Raw genomic sequence first — 23794 nt, 5'->3', positions numbered from 1 at the left:
AGATCAATTCTTCCCTGCAGTGTGACAAAACAGCTGTTACACAAGGTAAGAAAGTGGTTCCAAAAGCATAAATAAACAAAAACACAGAAATGAAAAGTGTAGGACACAAAACAAATTGAGAAGAGTCTGAAGAAATAAAGACGAGGGAAGAAGGAGGAAAACTCGCCCAGAGACGGCTTCATTTTTAAGAGGAGAGTGTTTTGCTTCCTAGTTCTTGTTGCTCTGTCTGCAACTCTGTCTGAACAACACAGAGCTTACAGAAGATTGAGAAAGCCGTCCTGAGCTTGTTTTTGCCACACACATTGTCACACATATACACTTTGTCACACACACACACACACACACACGTTCCAGAAGTCCGATACATAGAAACACGCTCTCATGGGGGCACACTTAAACATACTCTTTGTAACATTTAGACAAATGTTCCTTCCTCTGTCATGTTCTTACCTTCAGTCACATAGTTGTGGTCGGGGAGGAAGCCGCGGTGGTTGAGCGTCGGGGTGGCGTCAGTGTCTTCGCCCATCGGCGGGGCTGGGGGAAGCGCCCGTCTTGGTGGGGCGGCGTGGTGGTGGCAGATCGGTGGTGGAGGGGGTGGTGGGGATTCCGGTCAGCACAGCGCCCATACTTTCGCCCGCAGACGCCTCCTCAGCACAAGGGCGCAGAGCCGGGCATCCTATCCTTAACTAAGGAGGGAGTGGGCCGGTCCCGTCGAGGGATGGGTGCGTGTAGGAGTCCACACAACTGCTTCTGAGAGCCAGATGCAAACCTGCAGGAGGAGGATTATTTGAAAACAGTTCAAAAACGACCATGGGTGAGACTGTTCACTCTGCAGTTGCTGAGTCCAGGTGTGGCCAGACCAATTCTACTCTCGCAAACACACACAACATACACAGCTCTGTGCTCTCAGAAATGGATAAAGCCCCTACTTGTTAATTATCCAAGAGAAGAGAGGAGATGAAGAGGAGGAGAGTGGGGGGAGGGGAGAGAGGGATGAGCAGTGGCCCTGGTCGGTGTATCTGCAGTGCTGCTGCTTCTGCAGTGAAATCACACTCATGGACACACATATACAGTGGGACAAACACTAACTCACCTACACACTCGGCAGCTTGTGGGTCAGGTACTCCTCAGTGGATCCTCCATGAATAATGTCTCTCTCTTCCTCAGCGGGTAACTGTCTCTCTGGTTTCTCGGCTGTTCCAGGATGAGGAGGAAAATCCTACTGGCCCGTTCTGCTGCAGTCTGTGCTCTGGCGTATGTATCTAAGGCAGAGTGAGAGGTAGAGAGAGGGGGAGAGAGAGGTAGAGAGAGGGGGAGAGAGAGAGAGAGAGAGAGAGAGAGAGAGAGAGACAATCTGTCTTGCTGCGCTCATACGTGTGTGGGATGCATCAGAGCGGGCCCCGCCCACTCCTGGGAGTAGCCAATCAGAGCTGAGATCTGCCTGACCACTGACTGCAGGTGATTAAATATGATAAAGAAACAGAGAGGGATAGAGTGGGTGGCAGAGTGAAAGTGGAAATGTCTTCTAGGGTTGTGACTAATGGGAGAGAAAGCAGAGAGAGGATGAGAGCACAGTAGGACTGTTTCACTTGAATATGAACCACTACAGTGACTACTAGAGGATTCACCCTGAGACATAATTCAATTAGCACAGAGATGACTAAAACAGACACACACACACACACACACACACACACACACACACAGTATTAGCAGAATCTATACGCAAGTCTGCATAGAAGGTAGGGCTTTAATTACTGTTTATCAACGTAGAGCAGTTGCATATAATTATATGATCTGATCAAGTTATCGTTCTATGAATTTCTGTAGTTCAACAATTGGGAAATCTGGAAAATACCATTAGCTTATCTTAGCATAAAATCTCAACTTTAGTATTTGCACAGTAAAAACAGCAGCGTTCAGCTTTGGAAGTAAAAATTACAAGATAATTACCTTTTCTGAAGAGCCCATCATGTTTTTTTTAATCTTCTGTGTCCTCCTTGATCAACGCTACTCGCAACTGCGTGGCGGAGGGGTGGAGGAGTGATGGAGGTGATGCGCGATCACCGAAGGCTTGCGTCATGTGGATGCGCCGACAGTGTTGTTGTCATTACTTAGAATTCCTTATGGGGGCGACAGAAACTACACACTATAGCTTTAAGTCTTTATATTAAGTTTTAAATAAGAGTTTGGTTAAATGTAATGCATAATAGTGAAGCACATTTCATTGCTTTGAATTAAGAGTTGGCAATACCACAAAAAAGCAATACCAGCGCCAGAATCTCTAATATTGATACTGATACTGTTCACTATAAAAAGCAGCTATTGTACTATTATGTACTAGGGAAGAGCCATGTGTCCTAAATTATGAGGTGAATGCATTATAAATGGGCTACTTCATTTGTTGGATTTGCCACTAAAGAACGTGAAGACAGATCAGTTTTCTTTTGTATCGATATTATTGATAGTATAGTATAGGATTTTTTTCATTATTATTATTCAGTCAATATATCTGTCACAATTTCACAACTGACATCTTCAAATAGCTTGTTTTGTTTAACCAACACTACACTCCCGGCTTCTCCGGGAACCATCACCTTATCGTGGTGGAGAGGTTTGTGTGTCCCTATGAACCTGAGGGCTGTGTTGTCTGGAGTAAATCCTATGAAAAATCGAGGAAGGGATGAAGTGACCCTGCCCGGAGGAAGCCCGGGGCCCCCGTCTGGAGCCAGGCCCAGATGGAGGGCTCGTCAGCGAGCGTCTGGTGGCCGGGTTTGCCACGGAGCCCGGTCGGGCACAGCCCGAAAAAGCTACGTGGCGGACATCCCTCCATCCCATGGGCCCACCACCTGTGGGAGGAACCGCTGGGGTCGGGTGCGCTGCCACATGGGTGGCAGTGAAGGTCAGGGGCCTCGACGGACCAGACCCGGGCAGCAGAGGCTGGCTCTGGGGACGTGGAATGTCACCTCTCTGTGGGGGAAGGAGCCGGAACTTGTGCGGGAGGTGGAGCGCTACCGGTTAGATCTGGTGGGGCTTACCTCTACGCACAGTCTTGGTTCTGGAACCATACTCCTGGATAGGGGTTGGACTCTTTTCTTCTCCGGAGTTGCCCAGGGTGTGAGGCGCCGGGCGGGTGTGGGGATACTCACAAGCCCCCGGCTGAGCGCCGCTACGTTGGAGTTTAACCCGGTGGACGAGAGGGTCGCCTCCCTACGCCTGCGGGTTGTGGGGGGAAAACTCTGACTGTTTGTGCATATGCACCAAACAAGAGTTCGGAGTATTTGGCCTACTTGGAGACCTTGAGTGGAGCCCTGCATGGGGCTCCAGTTGGGGACTCCATAGTTCTGCTGGGGGACTTCAACGCGCACGTGGATAATGATGGAGACACATGGAGAGGCGTGATTGGGAGGAACGGCCTCCCTGATCTAAACCAGAGTGGTTGTTTGTTGTTGGACTTCTGTGCTAGTCATGGATTGTCTATAACGAACACCATGTTCGAACATAGGGATGCTAATAAGTGTACTTGGTACCAGAGCACCCTAGGCCAAAGGTCAATGATCGATTTTATAATCGTTTCATCTGATCTGAGGCCATATGTTTTGGACACTCGGGTGAAGAGAGGGGCGGAGCTGTCAACCGATCACCATCTGGTGGTGAGTTGGGTCAGGGGGTGGGGGAAGACTCTGGACAGACCTGGTAAGCCCAAACGGGTAGTGCGGGGTGAGTGGGAACGTCTGGAGGAGGCCCCTGTCCGACAGACTTTCAACTCACACCTCCGGCGGAGCTTTTCGTGCATCCCTGTGGAGGCTGGGGGCATTGAACCCGAGTGGACAATGTTCAAAGTTTCCATTGCTGAAGCTGCGGTGAGGAGCTGTGGTCTTAGGGTCTTAGGTGCCTCAAGGGGCGGTAACCCACGAACACCGTGGTGGACACCGGTGGTCAGGGAAGCCGTCCGACTGAAGAAGGAGTCTTTCCGGGATATGTTATCCCAGGCGACTCCGGAGGCAGTTGCAAGGTACCGAAGGGCCCGAAGGGCTGCAGCCTCTGCCGTGAAAGAGGCAAAGCAGCGTGTGTGGGAGAAGTTCGGAGAAGACATGGAGAAGGACTTTCGGTCGGCACCAAGGTGCTTCTGGAAAACCGTTCGCCACCTCAGGAGGGGGAAGCGGGGGAACCATCCAAGCTGTGTACAGTAAGGATGGGGACGCTGTTGACCTCAACTGAGGAGGTAATAGGGCGGTGGAAGGAGCACTTTGAGGAACTCCTAAATCCGACTATCGCCGTCTATGGTAGAGGCAGAGCTGGAGGATGAGGGGGGATTGGCATCAATTTCCCTGGTGGAGGTTGCTGAGGTAGTTAAACAACTCCACAGTGGCAAAGCCCCAGGAATTGATGAGATCCGTCCAGAAATGCTTAAAGCTCTGGGTGTGGAGGGGTTGTCTTGGTTGACACGCCTCTTCAACATTGCGTGGAAGTCTGGGGACGGTGCCTAAGGAGTGGCAGACCGGGGTGGTGGTTCCCCTTTTTAAAAAGGGGGGACCAGAGGGTGTGTGCCAATTACAGGGGTATCACACTTCTCAGCCTCCCGGTAAAGTCTACTCCAAGGTGCTGGAAAGGAGGGTTCGGTCGATGAGTCGAATCTCAGGTTGAAGAGGAACAATGCGGATTCCGTCCTGGTCGTGGAACAACGGACCAGATCTTTACTCTTGCAAGGATCCTGGAGGGAGCCTGGGAGTATGCCCAACCAGTCTACATGTGTTTTGTGGATCTGGAGAAGGCGTATGACCGGGTGCCCGGGAGATACTGTGGGAGGTGCTGCGGGAGTGCGGGGGTGAGGGGGTCCCTTCTCAGGGCCATCCAATCTCTGTACGACCAAAGCGAGAGCTGTGTCCGGGTTCTCGGCAGTAAGTCGGACTCGTTTCAGGTGAGAGTTGGCCTCCGCCAGGGCTGCGCTTTGTCACCAATCCTGTTTGTAGTATTTATGGACAGGATATCGAGGCGTAGTCGGGGTGGAGAGGGGTTGCAGTTCGGTGGGCTGGGGATCTCATCGCTGCTTTTTGCAGATGATGTGGTCCTGATGGCATCATCGGCCTGTGACCTTCAGCACTCACTGGATCGGGTTCGCAGCCGAGTGTGAAGCGGCTGGGATGAGGATCAGCACCTCTAAATCGGAGGCCATGGTTCTCAGCAGGAAACCGATGGAGTGCCTTCTCCAGGTAGGGAATGAGTCCTTACCCCAAGTGAAGGAGTTCAAGTACCTTGGGGTCTTGTTCGCGAGTGAGGGGACAATGGAGCGGGAGATTGGTCGGAGAATCGGCACAGCAGGTGCGGTATTACATTCAATTTATCGCACCGTTGTGACGAAAAAGAGAGCTGAGCCAGAAGGCAAAGCTCTCAATCTATCGGTCAGTTTTTGTTCCTACCCTCACCTATGGTCATGAAGGCTGGGTCATGACCGAAAGAACAAGATCCAGGGTACAAGCGGCCCGAAATGGGTTTCCTCAGGAGGGTAGCTGGCGTCTCCCTTAGAGATAGGGTGAGAAGCTCAGTTATCCGTGAGGAGCTCGGAGTAGAGCCGCTGCTCCTTTGCGTCGAAAGGAGCCAGTTGAGGTGGTTCGGGCATCTGGTAAGGATGCCCCCTGGGCGCCTCCCTAGGGAGGTGTTCCAGGCACGTCCAGCTGGGAGGAGGCCTCGGGGGAGACCCAGGACTAGGTGGAGGGATTATATCTCTAACCTGGCCTGGGAACGCCTCGGGATCCCCCAGTCGGAGCTGGTTAATGTGGCCCGGGAAAGGGAAGTTTGGGGTCCCCTGCTGGAGCTGCTACCCCCGCGACCCGACCCCGGATAAGCGGATGAAGATGGATGGATGGATGGAACACTACAAAACTCAAGGATATTAACTATTTACTATCATAGAGGACTAAGAAAACTAGCAAATGCTCACATTTCACAAACTTCACATGCAATTTTCTAGAGTTATTACAAGATTTGCTATTAATTAACTTTGCTATTAATTAGCAAATCTTTTGATAATTGATTTGTCACAAGCAATTCAATTTCTGACATTTTCTTTCAATCAACCAATCTGTTTATCATTTCTGCTCTAGTTGGTAGTATCCATACTCAAAAAAAGACACAAAAATACTTAGTATTAGCAGGATAAAGATTTTAGGTATCTGCCCTACTTTGCACATCAGTTTGATAATTCTATATATGATCTTGCATTAATTTGCCATATTGCAATATAAAGTATATCAACATTAGAAAAATATCCTTATTGATATTAGGATGAAATAGTTCAACCATATTGCCTAGCCCTACAAGAAGGGATCAGAAGTCATTACTGGCTATAAGAGCACTTAAATTCACCCATCAACACACACACACAGAGGCTTCAGTCAGAGTGGCAGCAGAGTGAGGGGCTGCCAGTAACAGTTGGTGCCATCACTAATGCTGGCTGTCTGCCACCAGGCTTTAACACCCCCCCCCCCCAAGCAAGAAGAGTTGTTTATCGGAGTTACTCCAAGACTGCCAGCATCGCCCTCCCCCACCCAATACTTACCAATGATGGGCAATGCTCCACCGCCATATCTGCCCTTCTAACTGCCCCCCGCCAGCCTAACATCCACCACAAAGCTCCCCAAAGCCAGCCCACTGTTTCCCATAGATAGCTACTGTTCTACCTGCACCTCTCTATCTATTCAACCCAACCATATACCACCAAAATCCTCCTGTGGTTAAATCTCTAAACCCAGAAGGTTTGGTGTTTAGCTCTTACTGAAGGCCCCATCAGTGTTAGATCTGACCAATTTGTCAAACCCAAAGCAGAAAGAAAGAGGTGAGAGACAATACTAATGTTTTTATTGTTTTCAGTATTCTTGGACATGCTTTCATATCTGTTTGTATACCTAAGATTGGTTAAAGCTATAAAGACATATGGATATTGCATATTTACTATCATCAAGACCTATTATAGTGCTGCACAAAGTATATATATTGTTGCAATTTTTCCTGTTCAGTTTGTTGTTCACTCAATTAAGAATGGAGATTTGTAATGGTTAATCGATCATTCATATACAAAAAGGAATATCATCAATCATTTTGGCAATCGATTAAGCGTTCATGTAATTTATCAAGCACAAATGCCAAACGTTACCTGGTTCCACCTACTTAAATATGATGATTTATTTATTTTTTCTGTTATATCACTTCATGGTGTCAATGTATTTGCATTTTGTGCTATTGGGGTTTTCACTTAGCTAGCTAAACCACTTAAATAAATAGGTTCCAGTATCATGACCTAGCTAGCATAACAAAACAAAACAACAATATATGCCCAGGACCTACAACATTTCTTACAATATGTTATGTCATAGGTAAACGTAAATCTACATTAAACAATTGTGGGGCAGAAAAACTCCGAAACGCGCTTCAAAACATGTTAACGTTAGCCGTATAGCATTGCTATGGCTAACGTGCTAGCAAACAGTCGCCTAGCTAATAGCTAACTTTTAACGTTCGGCCACATTGCTTCTGGACAAATTATGGATATGTTAAGTTCAATATTTACCGATCTTTTAACTCTGGCTTGTCCTCCACCAACCCACGGAAAGACAAATATCTGCTTTAGCTTTCTAAATGTTCAACTTTCTTCACCAGCTGCAACTAACGTGATATCTGCATTTAGTGCTTGCAGGTAATGTAGCTAGCTAGCTACTGTATAAGTTAACGTTACACCAATTTAAGCTTGTTTACTAAAAAACACCTGCTGCTGATGCTGGATAAAGGGGTTCATTAGAGAAGTAAGACTGAATAATTAAACAATTCCCGTGCTATTGTTTCAATAAGCTGAAACAAACAAAAATGTACCCGAGTGTATTTGGATGGCATCAGATTATTATTTTTTGGGGATGAAACAACTTTCGTAAGTTTTTATTTTTAAAATGTTTAAAATGCTCCCAGAAAAGTTTGCACAACAGAGAAATTAACTACAAGTGATCAACAGATGTTCAGAGATTGCACCAAGTTTAAAAATCCATTCATATTTCATTGTCCTAAAATCCAATTTGTATGGTGGAAAAAAATAAGATCTTAGTGAAGGAGGCACAGGAAGTTAGGCCTAGGTAGAGAGCATAGACTGTATGGTAGAAAGACAAGCTCACACCTAACTGTCCTCCCTCTCACACTGTAAATCCTCATAATCCGAGTTATCACTTTAATACAGTAATCACGTCCTTAATACATCGATGCATCACCCCTGGATGTATGTGGGAGGTTTTTTCAGGTACATATAGTTCTGTAAATCCACTTCAGCTTGTCCTTGTTAACCTGCAGTGTGGCACCAGTCTCCGGTCTGTCTCCCGTAGTGACCATGCCATTCAGCAGTGATTGCTTGGCCCCTGGACCGGTCCTGACACCTTGGTGACACTTGGACCATGACCACCCACCATCCCCAACGTAACATGGACCCGATGCCCTGGAGTGAATCTGAGCTGTATTGTGTCCTCACATAATCTCCTGATGGTGGGGACACTGGTGGATAATCTTAATTTGGTTTTACATTTAACCACAACATCCAGGTTTTTATATGTTATGTTTTAAGACACACGTACCACTCTTTAGTTGAGGCAAGGATGTACTGTCCTTGCTGGGGTCTTGATTTAGTGAAAATAAACAAGAATAACAAAAAAGATTAAATACGGTGTGAAAAAAGAGGAGCTATACAGCTGATCTGTAGAATCACTGATGACTCATTTCAGTTCACAGATCAGTTATAAATATCAAATAGCTCTGACCCTTAACATAAACAAAAGGATTGTGGGAACAAAAATTAATGACTGTTTATCCCATAATTTAAATAAAATGTGTATATGTGCACAGGAGGAACTATAACTAATATGTTTCACCTCAAAAGTGATTAACAAAAACAGGCCACCTCAGATAGGTATCCAAAGCCATAAGTCAAACCACAGTTCATTTTGTCTCAAGATAATACACAAGAGATACATGGGTTTTCCCACGTTGACTTTTTCCAAATGTATAAAAGAAATCAATTCTTGTGACCCTCATAGGAAACTTGGTGTCTTCCAGTCTTTGGGAATCAGATCTTTTGGCTAGTAGGCTACATTTCCTGTCGTCACAGCTGATTTTATATGAGAGGGAAGTGATAAGGGAGTATAGTATTAGTATTTTATATACATTGGAAAACAGGTGAAAAAGATTACACCAAAATAAATCTAACATTGGACATGTCCAAATTCCCTGCCTCTTCTCTTAAGCAGATTAAAAGTACAATTTTAGGCACAGCTTGTGATACAGATAAATGAACATCTGAGAGAGGGAGTGGACTTTGAGACTCCAACACAATTCAGGCCTACAGCCGGTCAACATGATAATGATCACCATCATTCATCAGTACCAATGTTTCCAATCAGACGCAGCAATGCTTGTTAGTGTCTGTTGACCTGGTGCTTCTCTCCTTTCCCACCCCCACTCCAATGTGCAGACACATGGTTGCTTAGCAACCCAAGGGCAGCCTATGGAGAACACACACACACACACACACACACACACACACACACACTTGGAAAACCCAGAAACTCTGAAGAAGGATGATCATGTACTCCTACTCCACCACTCCATCATGCTCTGTGACCCCCAAAATGTGAAGAGAAACAGCCAACCCCACTGCCTGGAGGAGATTCAACCCAGTAAGCGTTGCCCAGTGACTTCTCCTCAGAGCCTTGGATACACACACACACACACACACACACACACACACACACACACACACACATGAGTCCACTGTCTCAGTAGAAAGCTGTCCCTGCACTCAACTGTATGCTTAACATACTGCACATACATGCAACATAATAGTGAAACAATCCCATCAGTGTCTTTGACAAAAAGCCCTTGTTATCACGTCATATGCACATCCAGAATCTCACTTAATATTTTGTGATAGTGACTGATTATTAATAGATTTAAGACAGCAGCCATGAAATCAGCATTTCCAACAGACAAAGAGCTTTAGAAGATGAAAGTTAAAAGCTCAGCAGCCTCTCCCCAGTCTAACACTATTAGCACATTAAGCGAGTGCTTAAATACAGTCAGCAGACGATGGATCAACGCAGTGCCTTGAGCAGGAGACAGCACTGAAATCCTCTAAAGGGGGGGGGGGGTTCACTACAGCAATGGCAACCAGTATGAAATTGCAGCCCCTGGGGAGTGGTGGGACTGGGTAGATTATGAGCAGCCTTGGGGCTAAACCTCTTACAGCCCCGGCACACAGAAAGGAGCAGGCAAGTGTACACACGTAAACACACCATAACATGCATGAAAACCCACACTTAAGCATGCTGTAAAATCGGGAAAAAAATGAAGACAGAGGTGTACGCACATACTAATAAACACCAACAATATCAGGAGTATAATTTGACGGACATACACATACGTCTTGAGCTGAGTAGGGGCAAATATTTCCTCTCTTATTACGTCTGAATGACATGTTTGGGAGAGGAGAGAGCAAAAACTGGGGTGTCAGGGGGGCAATTTTACTCCTGGAGGATTATGGGATGGTGATGGAATGACTCTTTGGGCCGAGGGCAAGGAGATGGCAGGAGTTCGAAAGTGTGTTTTTTTTCTGGCAAAATTAAAGCAGCAGCCTCAGGGGCAAGAGAAATAAACTGAAACATGGTGGCATAAAAGGTAAAGAGCACATTATAGCCTGATCCCTGCTGGAAAACCACATGATAAATGTGTGGTCTGGTGATAAACACTAACTAGGATATGGTTTCCTGACAGGGATATAGTGTTATTACATGCCGACTGTGAAAACAAACAGAAAGGTTGAATTTATACCAAATCAAATTACTGTGGAGCCATTATACTTCAAAGTATTCCACCCAGTGCCAGAAGGCAAAATGTGGGTAAATCACCAGAAATATTGTTTTGAGTGGGTGTATCTATAAAATATCGACATACTACATGTACCTTTTATCACATAAAATCAAAGTACGCATAATGTGCAGTCCTTCCAGCCTGGTCAACTGTTTATTTGTTGCCTCTACACCCCAGGGAAAAGCTGCTTAGAGCCGAAAGGAGATTACACATAACCAAATATACAAACAGAAAACACTGCAAAGCCTATTTGACCCCTGCCTATGAATATACACACACACACACACACACACACACCCACACCTATTTTGAGACCCAAATCTGCATGTAGATTTGGGTTTCTATCAGACCAGACCCACATAAATACAGTACTTAGACAGTATATTCAGTTAAATGTACTGTAAGAGCCTGCAGCTTTACGTGGTGGGGATTCAATCCTCTCACACTAACAGTAGTTCACTCACAAACGCACGCATGCATGCACGTACACGCACACACACACAAACAAACACACAGCCCTGTTCTGACCCATAAATCCATAAATATAAAACCTTATAATCAAGACAGGTCGATTGTACTGTAGGTTAGGCCTTTTGGTTGTGCACTCATAAAAGTTTTATTTTTATATCTGTGTGCCTAAAACCCAGAGGGAGAGACAGACACAGGTGACCTTTAGGGGAGGTCACCGGAGAGGGTCACTGAATGAAATCTCTCGATGCAAACCAAGGACTCAGCAGCCTAGGGAATACATGGCCACATGGCCAAGCCTTGTTTAGCAGTTGAGAGAGAGAGAGTGTGTGTGTGTGTGTGTGTGTGTGTGTGTGTGTGTGTGTGTGTGTGTGTGTGTGAGAGAGAAAGGGAGAGACAGGGACAAATGTCTCATCAACCTTCAGACATCCCACACGCTCAAAGCATTTTTATGTAGGTGTGAGTAATCGGGCATAAAAATGCAGTCTTCGTTCTGTGTAGAAATACAGCTGGAGCTTATACTGTATGTGGCTTCAGCAGTCAATCAAATTGAGTGGGTATTTTCAGAAGTTACAAGTTTAGTCTTATAAGTACAAAATGTCCTCTGTGTTGCATTTCCTTGCTGTGAAAGGATAGTAACACTAAGATAAAATGTCATACTAAAACCACTATGACTCTGGTAGATACCCACTTGATTTGACTAACTCAGCTGAAGCCTCACATGAACATGCTGAACTTTTTAAATTTGACAGTGGAGTATATCCCTCATCACTTAAATAAAACCACATTAGGGAGGAATGTTTTCAGGGCCAATGTGGACAGGAGGAACAACTGCAGGGACTGATGACCTATCATACATAAGGGCATAAGAATAGTCTTTTATGAAAAACTTGAAGAAATGTAAACCTATCCTTTAACGGGGCAGCAACTCAGTGATATGATGAATAAAGCTTTTTTCATTCTTTCTAATGAAAAGGGACTGAGGAAAAATGTCTTAGTACTGTTAAGGGTGTTTGCTATAAAGGAACACACACACACACACACACACACACACACACACACACACACACACACACACCAAACTACAGGAGGGAAATTAGGTCTTCTCTTCTTGCCGATTAAAACAGTAACCCAAGAACTCATATACTCACAATTTGATTTTGCCTTATAAGCACATTTACAGACCATGTCCATGAGAGAGATGGCATGATGACATAAGTGCATACATCAGGGAAAAATATTTGAAAATATAGGGCACATGGTAAAACATGCTGACAGCAACACTTTTATCAAAAATCTATTTAGCAACGATGTCCAAAGCTTTCTATAAATCTTTTGTATTTCGACACTGCCCCCTGGTGTCTGGCAAAGAATGGTGCAACAGTATTAGATTGTACTGAAGCATGCATTAATGTTTCAGGCTGACAAGAACAAATACTTTGTACATACGTATATTATTTAATTTCACTTTGCAAAAACAGGATGGAAAATAAAAGCACAGTTCTTTAACAACACAGTGATGTACTTGTTGCAATAACATGTTTTATATTTTACAACTCCGTCAAAATTAAAGTTTGAGTAGATGGGCAGTACATAAGCACAATTTTGAAGGACGAGACGTGCTATCTAACCTCTGCATGCCACTGGTCTAAATCTAGGGCTGGGTACCGATTTCAATACTTTTTAGGTATCGACCGAATTGCCTCCTTAATATCGAGTATCGAAAAATGCCTCGTAATAATGATACTGATTGGCTGCCTAACATTACACGTCGTAGAGTCCTGCCGGAAAAACGCTCCGTTACACAGAGACAGGGCTCACGTAGTAGGAGCTGAAAAATAAATTAAAAGATTACTCTGTAATGTTGTAATTTCTTTTGGTTAAAATGGATTTTATAAAATTGGTATCAAAAAAAGTATTGTTCAGCAAACGGTATCGTAATCACGGTATCGACATTTTACCATATCATACCCAGCCCTATCTAAATCTAATACCAACTAGACTTTCTTTATTTCCTTTATTAAAAACCTGTATTTGTATTTGTAGTTCTTTCACTTCAAGTCATGAAAAGGTGCTCCGATCTGTTCAGTGACTTTTCACTTATAAGGGAAGAACATCATTGGAAGAGTGTCATCCTGGAGACAAGTTATTTTCTTTACGACGACAGATTATTCATGGGTGATTATATCCAGCCATTTACAATACAGTTCATACAAAGTTTTCTTTTTCAGTGTGACCTATAATTCTGACATTGAATGATATTTGGAGAAAAGAATTAGTCGCTCAAATAAAATGTACTTTGACCGTGTATTAATTACATATAATAAAATTTGACGGTGGTTAATCTTATGTTTACCCAATATCAAATTTGAAAAACACAAATAAAACAAAAACCTTAAAAAGGGGCTGTAGTCACATTAATATAGCAGCAAACAAATATTTGATATGTAGAGATGTAGTGAAGTAAAGGCATCCTGAGCAGAGAATGAAGTCACACTGCCTCTGTGTGTGTTGCAGAGGTCGCAGTAGGCGATTATTTTCAGTCACTGATGGAATATTTTTAGCAATGACAGAACAATCTGAAGGCCGTCCGTCATTTTGACAGATTAGAACTCTGAGGGCGATCTACCATAACTTTAATAATTCGAGCCTGCTCGTAACAGGTACCGACGACTTCACTCCTCTCTCCTCTTCCTCTGGCGACACCAGGCGTGAGAGCAGCAGCATGATGGTGGTGCGTATGTGCCACAGAGATCCGCTCTTCACGTAAAGAAAAGGCCAGTCTTCTTTTCATATTTTTTTTGCGGTGAAACAGCAGAGCAGAGGATATTAATGATGGTGGAAATGTTCAAGAAATCAAGAAAGTCTAACGCAACCACTGGTGTGTAATTCGAGCTGCTCTGTTCTTTGTTTTGATAGCCAGTCCGACCACACGTGCACGTTAGTGCATGTGGCCGCAAAAGAAGGTAGGTAGGTATTTCATGTAGGCTATTGGGGGAATGGTGATTGCCATGTAGAGGCAATGCCAGCCTGCTGGGGGTTTTTTTTCTTCATAATTTTGAGTACAGCACCTTTCAATACTTATATACTCTTCTTAGTGTTTAGAAATAAGTTCCTAAGGTTTATTTTGCAAACAAAATTAAAGTGCAGAGCCATCATTTTTTTTTTATCTTTTCAAATGGGATTGGGGCCTATGTCAGGCTCCTGCTGATCATCCATGTAGTAGGGATCTCCTTGATGGACTCTGTGATTGTGCACTCTCAGGTTCCCCCTGTGGGCAAATCTCTTCCCGCACTCTGTGCAAGCAAAGGGCCTCTTCCCCATGTGAACATCACGTTGGTGGGCTCTTAAGTTCCCGCTGCGGGCGAACCGTTTACCACATTGAGCGCAGCCAAAAGGGCGTTCCCCTGTATGTGTGCGAGTGTGCACAGTAAGCTCAGAGGGCGTGAGGAAGCTCTTGTCACAGAACTGACATGGATGCAGTCTGACTCCTGTGTGGCGTAAAAGGTGTCTGCGCTGGTGGGAGGGGTAGGTGAAACACTTGGTACAGTATGGACAGGTGTAAGGTCGTCCACTCCCTCCGCCAGGAGCTGGAGGGGGGCTGAGGCTGTTTGTGTGTCGCAGCGTGAGCGACTGTGAATTGGATTGTGGTCGGAGAGGGTCTCTATTGACAAAAGTTGTGACCCGCCGTGTGTGATTGATGGGGCCTCTCCCCCCCCTGTCATCTCTGGGTCTCCATGGTGATTCGCCAGAGGGGGCTTGGGGCTGAACCTGCCGAGCCCCCCTATGCCCCACACCTTGGCTCTGCACTGAGTTCTGATTGGAGTTGTGGTTCTCAGGCTCCTGGTCCAGGAAAGGAAAAGAGCTGTCGTCATCTTCGTTGCTGGTCTCGTCAGAGCCAAAACCTGGTCGAAAGCAGGGTGTGTCTGTGCCAGTGCTGCTGCTAGCTGGATCAGAGCAGCTGGTGCCACCTGCCTGCAGGTTCTCCAGACCGGACACCCTACCCCGGGTGGTGTCCAACCCTGGTAACCACTCCCCTGGTTGAGCTAGGCTTGGGTCAGGCCTGGGGGAGCAACGCCCGCTCTGGGAGATGGAGAGAAAAGGGGTGGAGGCTTGATTCTGGAGGGATCTGTGGTCTGCACTGCCCTGATCCCAATGAGACACTGCAGAGCAATTAAGAGGGAAAGGGACAATAAATGCATTTTCAACTCACCACCTGTAATATAACACCTTTACACTCAAAAGAATTTCAAGGTTATCTAGCTCTAGCATTAAAATGCTAAATAGTCAATAGTGGGAGAAGAATATAGTGACTTCTTACATTTGGCCTTGGCTTGTGTGGCAGACAGGGTATCTCTCTGCCTCTGGTCCCCAGCAGCAATGCTTCCCTCTGGGACTTGGACTGCCACAGACCCCAGGGTAGGTTGTGATCCAGCACGCTATGGAGAACAAGTAAAACTGGTCTGTAAGGTGCGGAAAAGCCAACAGCAAGGCATGTTACAAATGTCACCTTGTGCTGGCTGTTTCAGAAATCATAAAAGTTTAAATAATTCAGTTTATTAAACAGCCAACTTTTGTAGCAGGAGGACAGGGTATGACCTCATGTTTTACTGAAGCTCCATCCTGGCCTGTGACCTCTTCTTTCAGGCCGCTGAGGCTCTGACTGAGTCTTTCTGCTGGGTCTGAATGAGAAGACATATCCTTCCCCACATTCAGTCCTGTGGGAAAAAAAAAGTGTAGGTGGTCAGTGTATCATTAAAGCATCTGGTGCAAGTTCAATAGTGATAGTGATGACAAAAAAGGTTGATCTTAATACAAAATGGGACAGATCCCTATGCATTAAAGTTATAAAAGATGGACTGGTTTGAGATACAGCCTAGGACACAAAATTATCCTAGACTATTAGCTTACTTTATGCCCACTTTTATTACGTCTTTTTACTCTAATGACCAAAGTGAGTTGTCCATGAAATATCCTGCATTACCTGATCCTGTGAGGGTCTGCTGCCTTAAGCTTCCTTCTCTGTCTCCTGATGACATCTCTCCTTCCTCGCACCCTCCACCCTTCGCCTTCTGCCTCCTCTCCAGCTTGCCTCGGAGGATGGAGATCTCCTCTGTTTTCTGCGCTAGCTCCGCCTGCTGTTCACACAGGCTGCTCTCAAAGATCTTGGCGATCTCGCACACAGCGGCTGCCAGAAGCGAGTCCATGACGGTGGCCAGCTGAGCGTGGAAAGCGCTCCTAACAGACTCCATGTTCCTTTGTTTCAGGGATAATGGTTTAATGTTAACAACGGATTGATGTTTAATTCTATAGTTGGCCTCCGGAGATAGTTGAGGGGCGATGTGGTTAACGTTACCACTGTAAACCCTCCTCTGCCCTGACATCTACAGACTGCCATGAGATGTTTCCATGCCAAGTAGCTACGCCATTTCCAATAGCCATCTATCGCAGCAATTTGCTCTTATAACCCAATCTCCTTGTGATTAAATATCCCGTGTGGCGTTTTTAGATATCTCAACAGAGCTATGGTGTCAAGACTTTTATTGTACGTTAACGTTAAGCTTGCGTTACTTTTAGTTAACGTTGCAGTGTTGAAAAACAATGCGGTAATTTATATACCAAGGACCCAGTTTGCATAGTACGAGAACATAAACATAGTCAACTTCTAGCTAGCTATAAGAAAACAGGTTGCCGTTAAACAGGCAATGCAGTCAGTGACGATGTTAGCTAACATTAGATTAATTAGCTCTAACGTTAGCTAGCTAACGTGTAAACAAGGAAGCCAACGAAGCGTAGCCAGTGCTAGCACTTAACTGTGTTCATGCAATGGAAACAACCAAATACGCAGATGGGCAATGGTTCTTGATTCTCGGTGGGCAAATATCTTCACTGGCTAATATTAAATCCATGAAAAACCTTTAGTAACTTTCAAAGATGCGGCGACTCGTCGTCCAGGACTAGAAGCAGGTTGATGTCTGTGATGTGATTGCAAGTCTCGCGATAAGAAAGGGGAAGGTACAGCAGACCAAAAAAAAGAACAATAAGTGTATATTGTTGTATAGATAGACATTCAGATTAATCTGTCATTTTCAATGACGAGGAGGTACTATAGTTTACTGCAAGTAAATGCACATCAAATACAAGGTATAAAGTAGGGATTTTATTGGGGAAATGTTGACAATGTGTAAGTCTAGCTACACTATAATACATTATTAAAGAAAATACAGAAGAGTAGGCTTGTAAACCATCTAAATCATTGTCTCCATGTGGATCAATGAATACAACCCCTACAGAACAAAAAAAAAAACGTTGGAACAGTTGAAACCGTAAAATATGTTGACTCTTGTTCAGGCTTGTTTCAGGACTCAAGCATCAGATGAAATAACAACATAACTTTGAAAGTAAGAAGTCCTCAAGAGTTCACGTATTCAGACACTCTGGGGTGATCTGAAACATTGTTTGAATGACAGACTTGATATACTAAACAGCTCAATCTGTAATTAAGGCAAACAGTAGACAAATACGTGCAGATAACTGAACATTTAACTTCAGTAAATACAAAAACAGGGTTGGTGGTTTTGATATATTGTGTAATGTAAGATAACAGATTTTCAACAAGGGGAGATTTTATTATTCAGCTTCTACCGAGGCCACTCTTTCAGTGTCTATTAGACCATTGCGGCTAATACTGTAGTCAAAGAGCTGGTCTGCTTTAAGGCAATATTGCATTTACATGGCCTTCAACTGATAGGTATTCACTGAATCAGTCAAAAGCATCCTTTATATCAGTGTCACTATCTCAATATAAAATTACATTAAAACAAATACATAATAGTAGAAAAAGTGTGCTTGGTGGTGGACCTGACCCCTCATTAAATGGATAGAGACACTGATGTTTTACATCTGGGCTCTTCTTTTAGATTGAAATGACAATGCCAACTACACCAGATTTTGTATTTCTAGTTTTACAGTACAGTTTTAGAATTAATCTGAAAATAGAAAACAACAGAAACTAAGAAGGTTAACTGCAGGGAAAACCCCACCACCAATCAGTAAGAGCATAAATGACATCCAGTGTCCACAGATAGGCAATGCTAACTGTATACTGGCTTACATATGGTAACGCTCCATATGGTTCTCAAGGCGTCCCTTATAGAAGAAGCCTTTTCCACAAACCTTGCAGAGAATAGGCAAGTCCTGGCGACACTTAGACACATGCTTATTGTACTTTGCTTGTGAGGGGAATATCTTCTCACACTTCGCACACTGGGTCCCTTCCATAGGCTGACGGCACTTTTTTTTGTGTAAGCTTAGCTGTCCACGAAAACGAAACACTGCAGGACACAGCTCACATTTGATGGGCTTCTCTCCTGTGTGGGTGCGAAAGTGTTCAATCAACCGGAATTTGCTTTTCGAGACCTTCTGACACAATAAGCAGATGAAACCATCAGAGCAGCGTCTGCCCATTGTTTGCCATCCTGAACTCGGCCTCGTGTCTGAACTGCAATCTCTTTGGACATTGTTATGGTTGATTGCTAGACTTGTGTCTTTCTTTGGAGAAATCAAATCCTCTTGATCATCTTCAGTGTCCTCCAAGGGCTTGGTCGATGCAGCATTTTCATTTGTCTCACTGGAATTCATTTGGTCTTTGTGGATTCTCATGTGCTTTTTGAGTGCCTGATTAACGCGGAATTTCTTTGAGCACATGTCGCAAGGGAATGGCCTCTCACCAGTGTGAACACGCACATGCTCTTTCAGCTTCGAACGTCTATGAAACGTCTTGTTACAGTATACACAGGAGTGCTTTTTGGTGGACCCATCTTTCTGGATAGATGATTCACTAATGTTGCTAGAGAACGGTGTGCTTTCCTTCTCATCGATCAGCTGTTTTTTGCTTGGTGCAGTCGGGTTTTCTTCATCACAGGACTCAAGTTTTGGAGGGTTAGTGGACTGAGCTTGTTTTGCCAACAATTGCTTGAGTTTTTTGCAAGTTTGTTTATGCAACTGAAGAGCACTTGGAAAACGGTATTCTTTTTTGCAACCTCGACACTTCTTGTGTGATCGTACATGCACACTTCGGCCAAACTGTGTATCAAATACCTTCTTACAAAACTTGCAGGAGTACCTCTTTTCACCACCATTTTTCACCGTCTCCTTTTCTCGAGACTCAGTTGCTGCGGTTTTTCTTTTCTCTTTTTTGCTCTTCGTTGTATTTTCTTGCTCTTTTCCTGTTACATTTCTATCTCTTCCTCTAAGACCTGTATTGCCTGTCAGGTCAGTATATTCCTGTTTGATATCTTGGAGCAATTGTCTCATGTCGTTTCTCATTGGTGGACGTCGAGTTCCTCGGCTGCGCATCGGTAAGGTTCTGTCCTGCATGTGTTTGTGCCCCTCGTTTAATGATGAACCTGTGAAAGAAAAACAGCGAAAAATAAATAAGCGGGACCCAGTAATAGAGCAAATATGACATGAATATGAAGAAAAGAAAATTGTGTAACAAACTGATTTAATAAGATACCTACAATACTGACAGTTTTGTTTTGCGTCTGCAAGATGTTATTAAGCACATAAATGGTGGTGGTATCTGTAACGTGGTATCTGGTGATGTAAGGCCAGCTACTGACACATAACAACGGTAGGATGCTGAAGTGAAACTAAAGGAGCTTGTTGCCACTGCCGTTTTACCTTCCATAATCTCAACATTAACAATAAATAAGATGAAGGACCATCAACGTTGAGCTATGTGTACATTGTGCAAAACAAAAACAAAAAACGTTCTTGAGGAAGATATTGTGGTGTCAGCCAGGCAGGATTCAGCCCAGATCAGAGTAAATTTAGGATTTTACCTGACAAGTTGATAAAGACAGTGATCTAGTATTTAAAGGGAGCCCTGGAAATCATAAAATAGCTATTGGCGAATGCAATTATGTAAACGGGTGAATTAAGATAATCATTCTGGCATTATTATTTATCATTTACAGCACAAAAAATGAACGAAAGAATTCATAAGAATGAAACTCACCTCTCCTGGATCGTCTGAGACCCTTTGTTTGCTGGCGAGAGTCATCAATGTCACGGTCAACCACCTTAAATACAGATGTTTTTTGTTATATCTCCACTGATTAACAATGCAAAGTACAAAGAAAATAGGTGCATACAGAGCTGTGTCTGCAAAGGAAGCAATAAATGAGATGAACTTCCTTGATGTTCTGAGACTTTCAATTATTTTGCCTAAATGTGAAGAAGTGGGTATGGCATAGGGTTGGGTACCGAAACCCGGTTCCACTATGGAACCGGTTCCTACGCAACCGGACCGGATTAGAACGCAAATTTCGGTTCCACTTAATGTGTCGACTGAAATATTTTCCCTCTGTCGCTCCAAAAAGGACGTAAAAATGTCACACTTTCTCTGTAGTCTACCGTTAGCTAGCTACCGTAAATGTAGGCTACTTTTAAAATGCCATATTTTCCCTCTGGGCTCACCAAAACGGACATATAAGCATATTAACCGTTCACTGCACGTGATCGCTAGTAAACACATTACACTTTTTCAAGAATCGGTTTAGGAATTGGAATCGTTTCAAAACTACCAGTTCGGCATCGGAATCATAAAAATCCAAGAATACCCAACCCTAGTATGGCAGCTCTTTATAACACAATACAGATTAGGAAAATGCAATATACTGACAGGATTGGAGGCTCTGCAGAAAAGTTTTAAATAGAAATTTCACAGGATTATAGATAACGTGATGTCTATAGTAATTAAAAACAAGCAATTTAGCAAAAGAACAGGAAAACGCTTTCAGTTACACACCTCCTGCTTGATGATTGGAATGGGCCACAGTGGAATGGACAGCTTTCGCAGTCTTATGCTGGGACACACGCTTTCTTCTTGCTTGGTCACAGTCTCGCAGCCCAGGGGAGCACACCAGTCGTAAGGTACTGCACAAACCAATACATGAAGACACAAACACGGTTAAGCTACGCTGAGTTTAAAATTGTGATTCCTTTGACTGAATGTTGTAGAAAGAAATTCACATGCACACAGTTTAAAAGGCTTTCTTTTTGCTATACTCTATACGGGTAGCTCTTAAGAAACATATTTACTCATAAAAAATGTTTTCCAGGTAGAAAGCGGAATTTTTTGTCAAGTTATTCACCTCATTTGACCACCCTACCTTCAAAATCAATCTCAGGAACATCAGACGTTTGTCCAGGGGCGGTCAGAACATCTACAGGCTCTCTTTGCGTTTCATTGATCGTACATTTACTCATGGCCGCTTCTCTGTCACCTCCACACTCACTTTCTTTCAGCTTGATCTCTGCTGTCTGTAACTTTATTTTGAGGTGAGCAATCTCTTCTCCTTTCTGCGCCAGCTCCTTCTGATGGTCATGTACGCTGTTCTCAAAGATCATCATTATTTCAAACACAGCTCTCCTCAGGACTGAGTCCATGCTTGTGGTCAGCTGGGCCCTAAACCCTCTAGTCAGATATTCAGACATCTTTGAAGATGGCTGGCAGCTGCGTACAGATGTCCTCAATTGGAAAGTCTTGTGTGATGCTGTACTGGTCCTTTTACTTCCCACTATCACTTACTCCCTAAACAAAGAGATAAGAGATCAGGTCAGGTATTCTTTCAATAGGGTCACTTTAGCAGGGTGGATGTTTGCAGACACAGGGCTCTAAACACAGGGTAAAAGGGATGCTGCTCTCCTTTCCTATTTATCCACCTAACCCTTAGCCTCATAACCTATGCAGTACCTGGGGTAGAGGTGGTATGTTTCAAGCATAACAATGTGAGTGGAAATTTAATATTTCAATAAAGTTAACATAAATACATAATACTGTTTTTCCAATAAATGTTTTATGATAGCAGTACTAACGTTACTACTAATAGGCTATTTTTAACGTCACTATTTATAATCTAAAAAGTTTTTGAGGTACACATTTCAAATGTTCAATCATTAAGACATGCACTTTTAATGTCAATATCATAGGGTAAATATGGTGCCAGAGTGCATAAAAGGCATCAAAATACAGATTTAAAAAAAGCCCCGAATGTCCTCAAGTCCTAAAAACTCCGGTGGGGGAAACCATAAGGAATTTACGCTATGGAGGTACCGTTAAAATGTGTATACCCGGTAATGCTGGCTCACTGGTTAAGGATAAAACCCGAATGATTAACCTGACGTTACCATGTATTCCTATAACATGTTCACGTTACTTATCTCTCTGAACCACATTAACGTTGCAGTTAACGTCAGCTATGTTCATTGATGACTAGCTAGCTAAATACATTTAACGTTAGCTTTCGACGAAAGAACAGCAGACCACATATTCGGTTCATGCTACGCACACGTGACGTTACTTTAAACACTAGCAGGCGTTGTAATGACAAAAACTGCTTAAGTGCGTTACGAGCTAAATTAACGTTACACATGGCGGGCAATTGACAGTCTATGCAAAATACTGACCGTTCGGCACAAGGAGAACTCCTGTAATTCGTCTACGATAATTGACTTCGTCTGGACCGCAAATGCTTTACTAGTTACGTTAACAGTAAACTGGCTCATCCACATCTAACATCTAAGATGCATTTGTTTCTTGTTAGTTAGCTAGTCAATGTGTAGCCATCACACCGTAAGATGTGTCCATACGCCATTTTTACTCAACAGGAGGGAAAGGTCTTACGTCAGCACTCAGCAGCACTGCTTAGCTAGTTGCCCCACACGTATTCGTTGTATCGTTCAATATTGAAATATATATTTATATATATATATATATATATATTTATATACACATATATGGTCCAAATAGTTGGATTAGCTAGCTAGGTCATGTATGTATTATAAAACCTGAGGTAGACATTTGCCATAGCGCATGCGCTTCATATGTTTAGTAAAACAGGCGGCGGTTACTATAGCAACCAATCTGGTACGACAATATTGTTAATTAATCAAAACGTTGTGATTTATGTAAATAATGCCTATATAATCTGTCAACGTACATCAGCAATACCTTTTCATGTCACAGATTCTGATAAACTGACACTGCGTATGCTCCCCCTTCAGGCCTAAAGGTAGATATCCTGAGGTGAACTGCTTACTCCTTAGTTACTCAGTGAATATCCAATATCATTTTTCTTCACACAACACCATTTTATGGAACAGATTAATTACCATAGCCGACTGGTATGAAAATGGCCTAACTTTTGCTTATAGTTTAATGAATACAGGTTAGCCTGTTAACATTTGAAGAATTTAACACAAAGTACAACGTATCTACGGCAAAAATAGAATATGGAAAAATCTGTAAAGCAATACCATCACCTGTACTCAAAATGATCCAAAACAATGTGTTATATTCTATGTTCATACCCTTCTTACCATGTTTAAAAGTTGCTCAAGTTCCTCAGGGGTGGAAACCTGA

General features: G+C 43.6%; 3 protein-coding genes across 6 annotated transcripts in view; all 3 read right to left on the bottom strand.

The window, feature by feature from the left end:
* LOC144524389 (serine/threonine-protein phosphatase 2A 55 kDa regulatory subunit B gamma isoform) overlaps positions 1-1283 on the bottom strand; it is a 28365-nt gene extending 27082 nt beyond the window's left edge. Inside the window, exons 1-2 of one of the 2 annotated variants that reach the window (XM_078260600.1) lie at positions 1094-1283; positions 451-769 (exon numbers count right to left, since the gene is read on the bottom strand). In XM_078260600.1, coding sequence (XP_078116726.1) covers positions 451-526 — 76 coding nt within the window. In that variant the 5' untranslated portion in view covers positions 527-769; positions 1094-1283. Of the gene's footprint in view, positions 1-450; positions 770-1093 lie in introns of those variants that run through there. The other variant, XM_078260599.1, reaches the window with a different exon arrangement.
* Positions 1284-12799: 11516 nt separating this feature from the next.
* LOC144524388 (uncharacterized) lies at positions 12800-17353 on the bottom strand. 3 transcript variants are annotated; one of them, XM_078260598.1, is made up of 5 exons: positions 17281-17353; positions 16349-16620; positions 15937-16082; positions 15686-15803; positions 12800-15527 (listed from the first exon to the last, which is right to left on the bottom strand). In XM_078260598.1, exons 2-5 carry the CDS (start codon positions 16614-16616, stop codon positions 14539-14541), a joined length of 1521 nt encoding a protein of 506 aa, XP_078116724.1. In that variant the 5' UTR covers positions 16617-16620; positions 17281-17353; the 3' UTR covers positions 12800-14538. The 3 variants fall into 3 exon arrangements, with proteins under 3 accessions (XP_078116724.1, XP_078116722.1, XP_078116723.1); XM_078260596.1 differs by having other exon boundaries at positions 16349-17351; XM_078260597.1 differs by having other exon boundaries at positions 15964-16082; positions 16349-17351.
* A 310-nt stretch (positions 17354-17663) lies between these two features.
* LOC144524383 (uncharacterized) lies at positions 17664-23057 on the bottom strand. Its single transcript, XM_078260591.1, has 5 exons — positions 22840-23057; positions 21543-21964; positions 21179-21306; positions 20387-20450; positions 17664-19772 (listed from the first exon to the last, which is right to left on the bottom strand). The coding sequence occupies exons 2-5, from the start codon at positions 21865-21867 to the stop codon at positions 18475-18477; spliced, it is 1815 nt and encodes a 604-aa protein (XP_078116717.1). The 5' UTR covers positions 21868-21964; positions 22840-23057; the 3' UTR covers positions 17664-18474.
* Between the last annotated feature and the right edge of the window lie 737 nt (positions 23058-23794).

Source organism: Sander vitreus, chromosome 10 (assembly GCF_031162955.1).
Source record: "Sander vitreus isolate 19-12246 chromosome 10, sanVit1, whole genome shotgun sequence".
NCBI classification, from domain to species: Eukaryota; Metazoa; Chordata; class Actinopteri; order Perciformes; family Percidae; genus Sander; species Sander vitreus.
The sequence above is the reverse complement of the archived record's forward strand: the minus strand, read 5'-3'. Positions and strand labels throughout refer to the sequence as shown.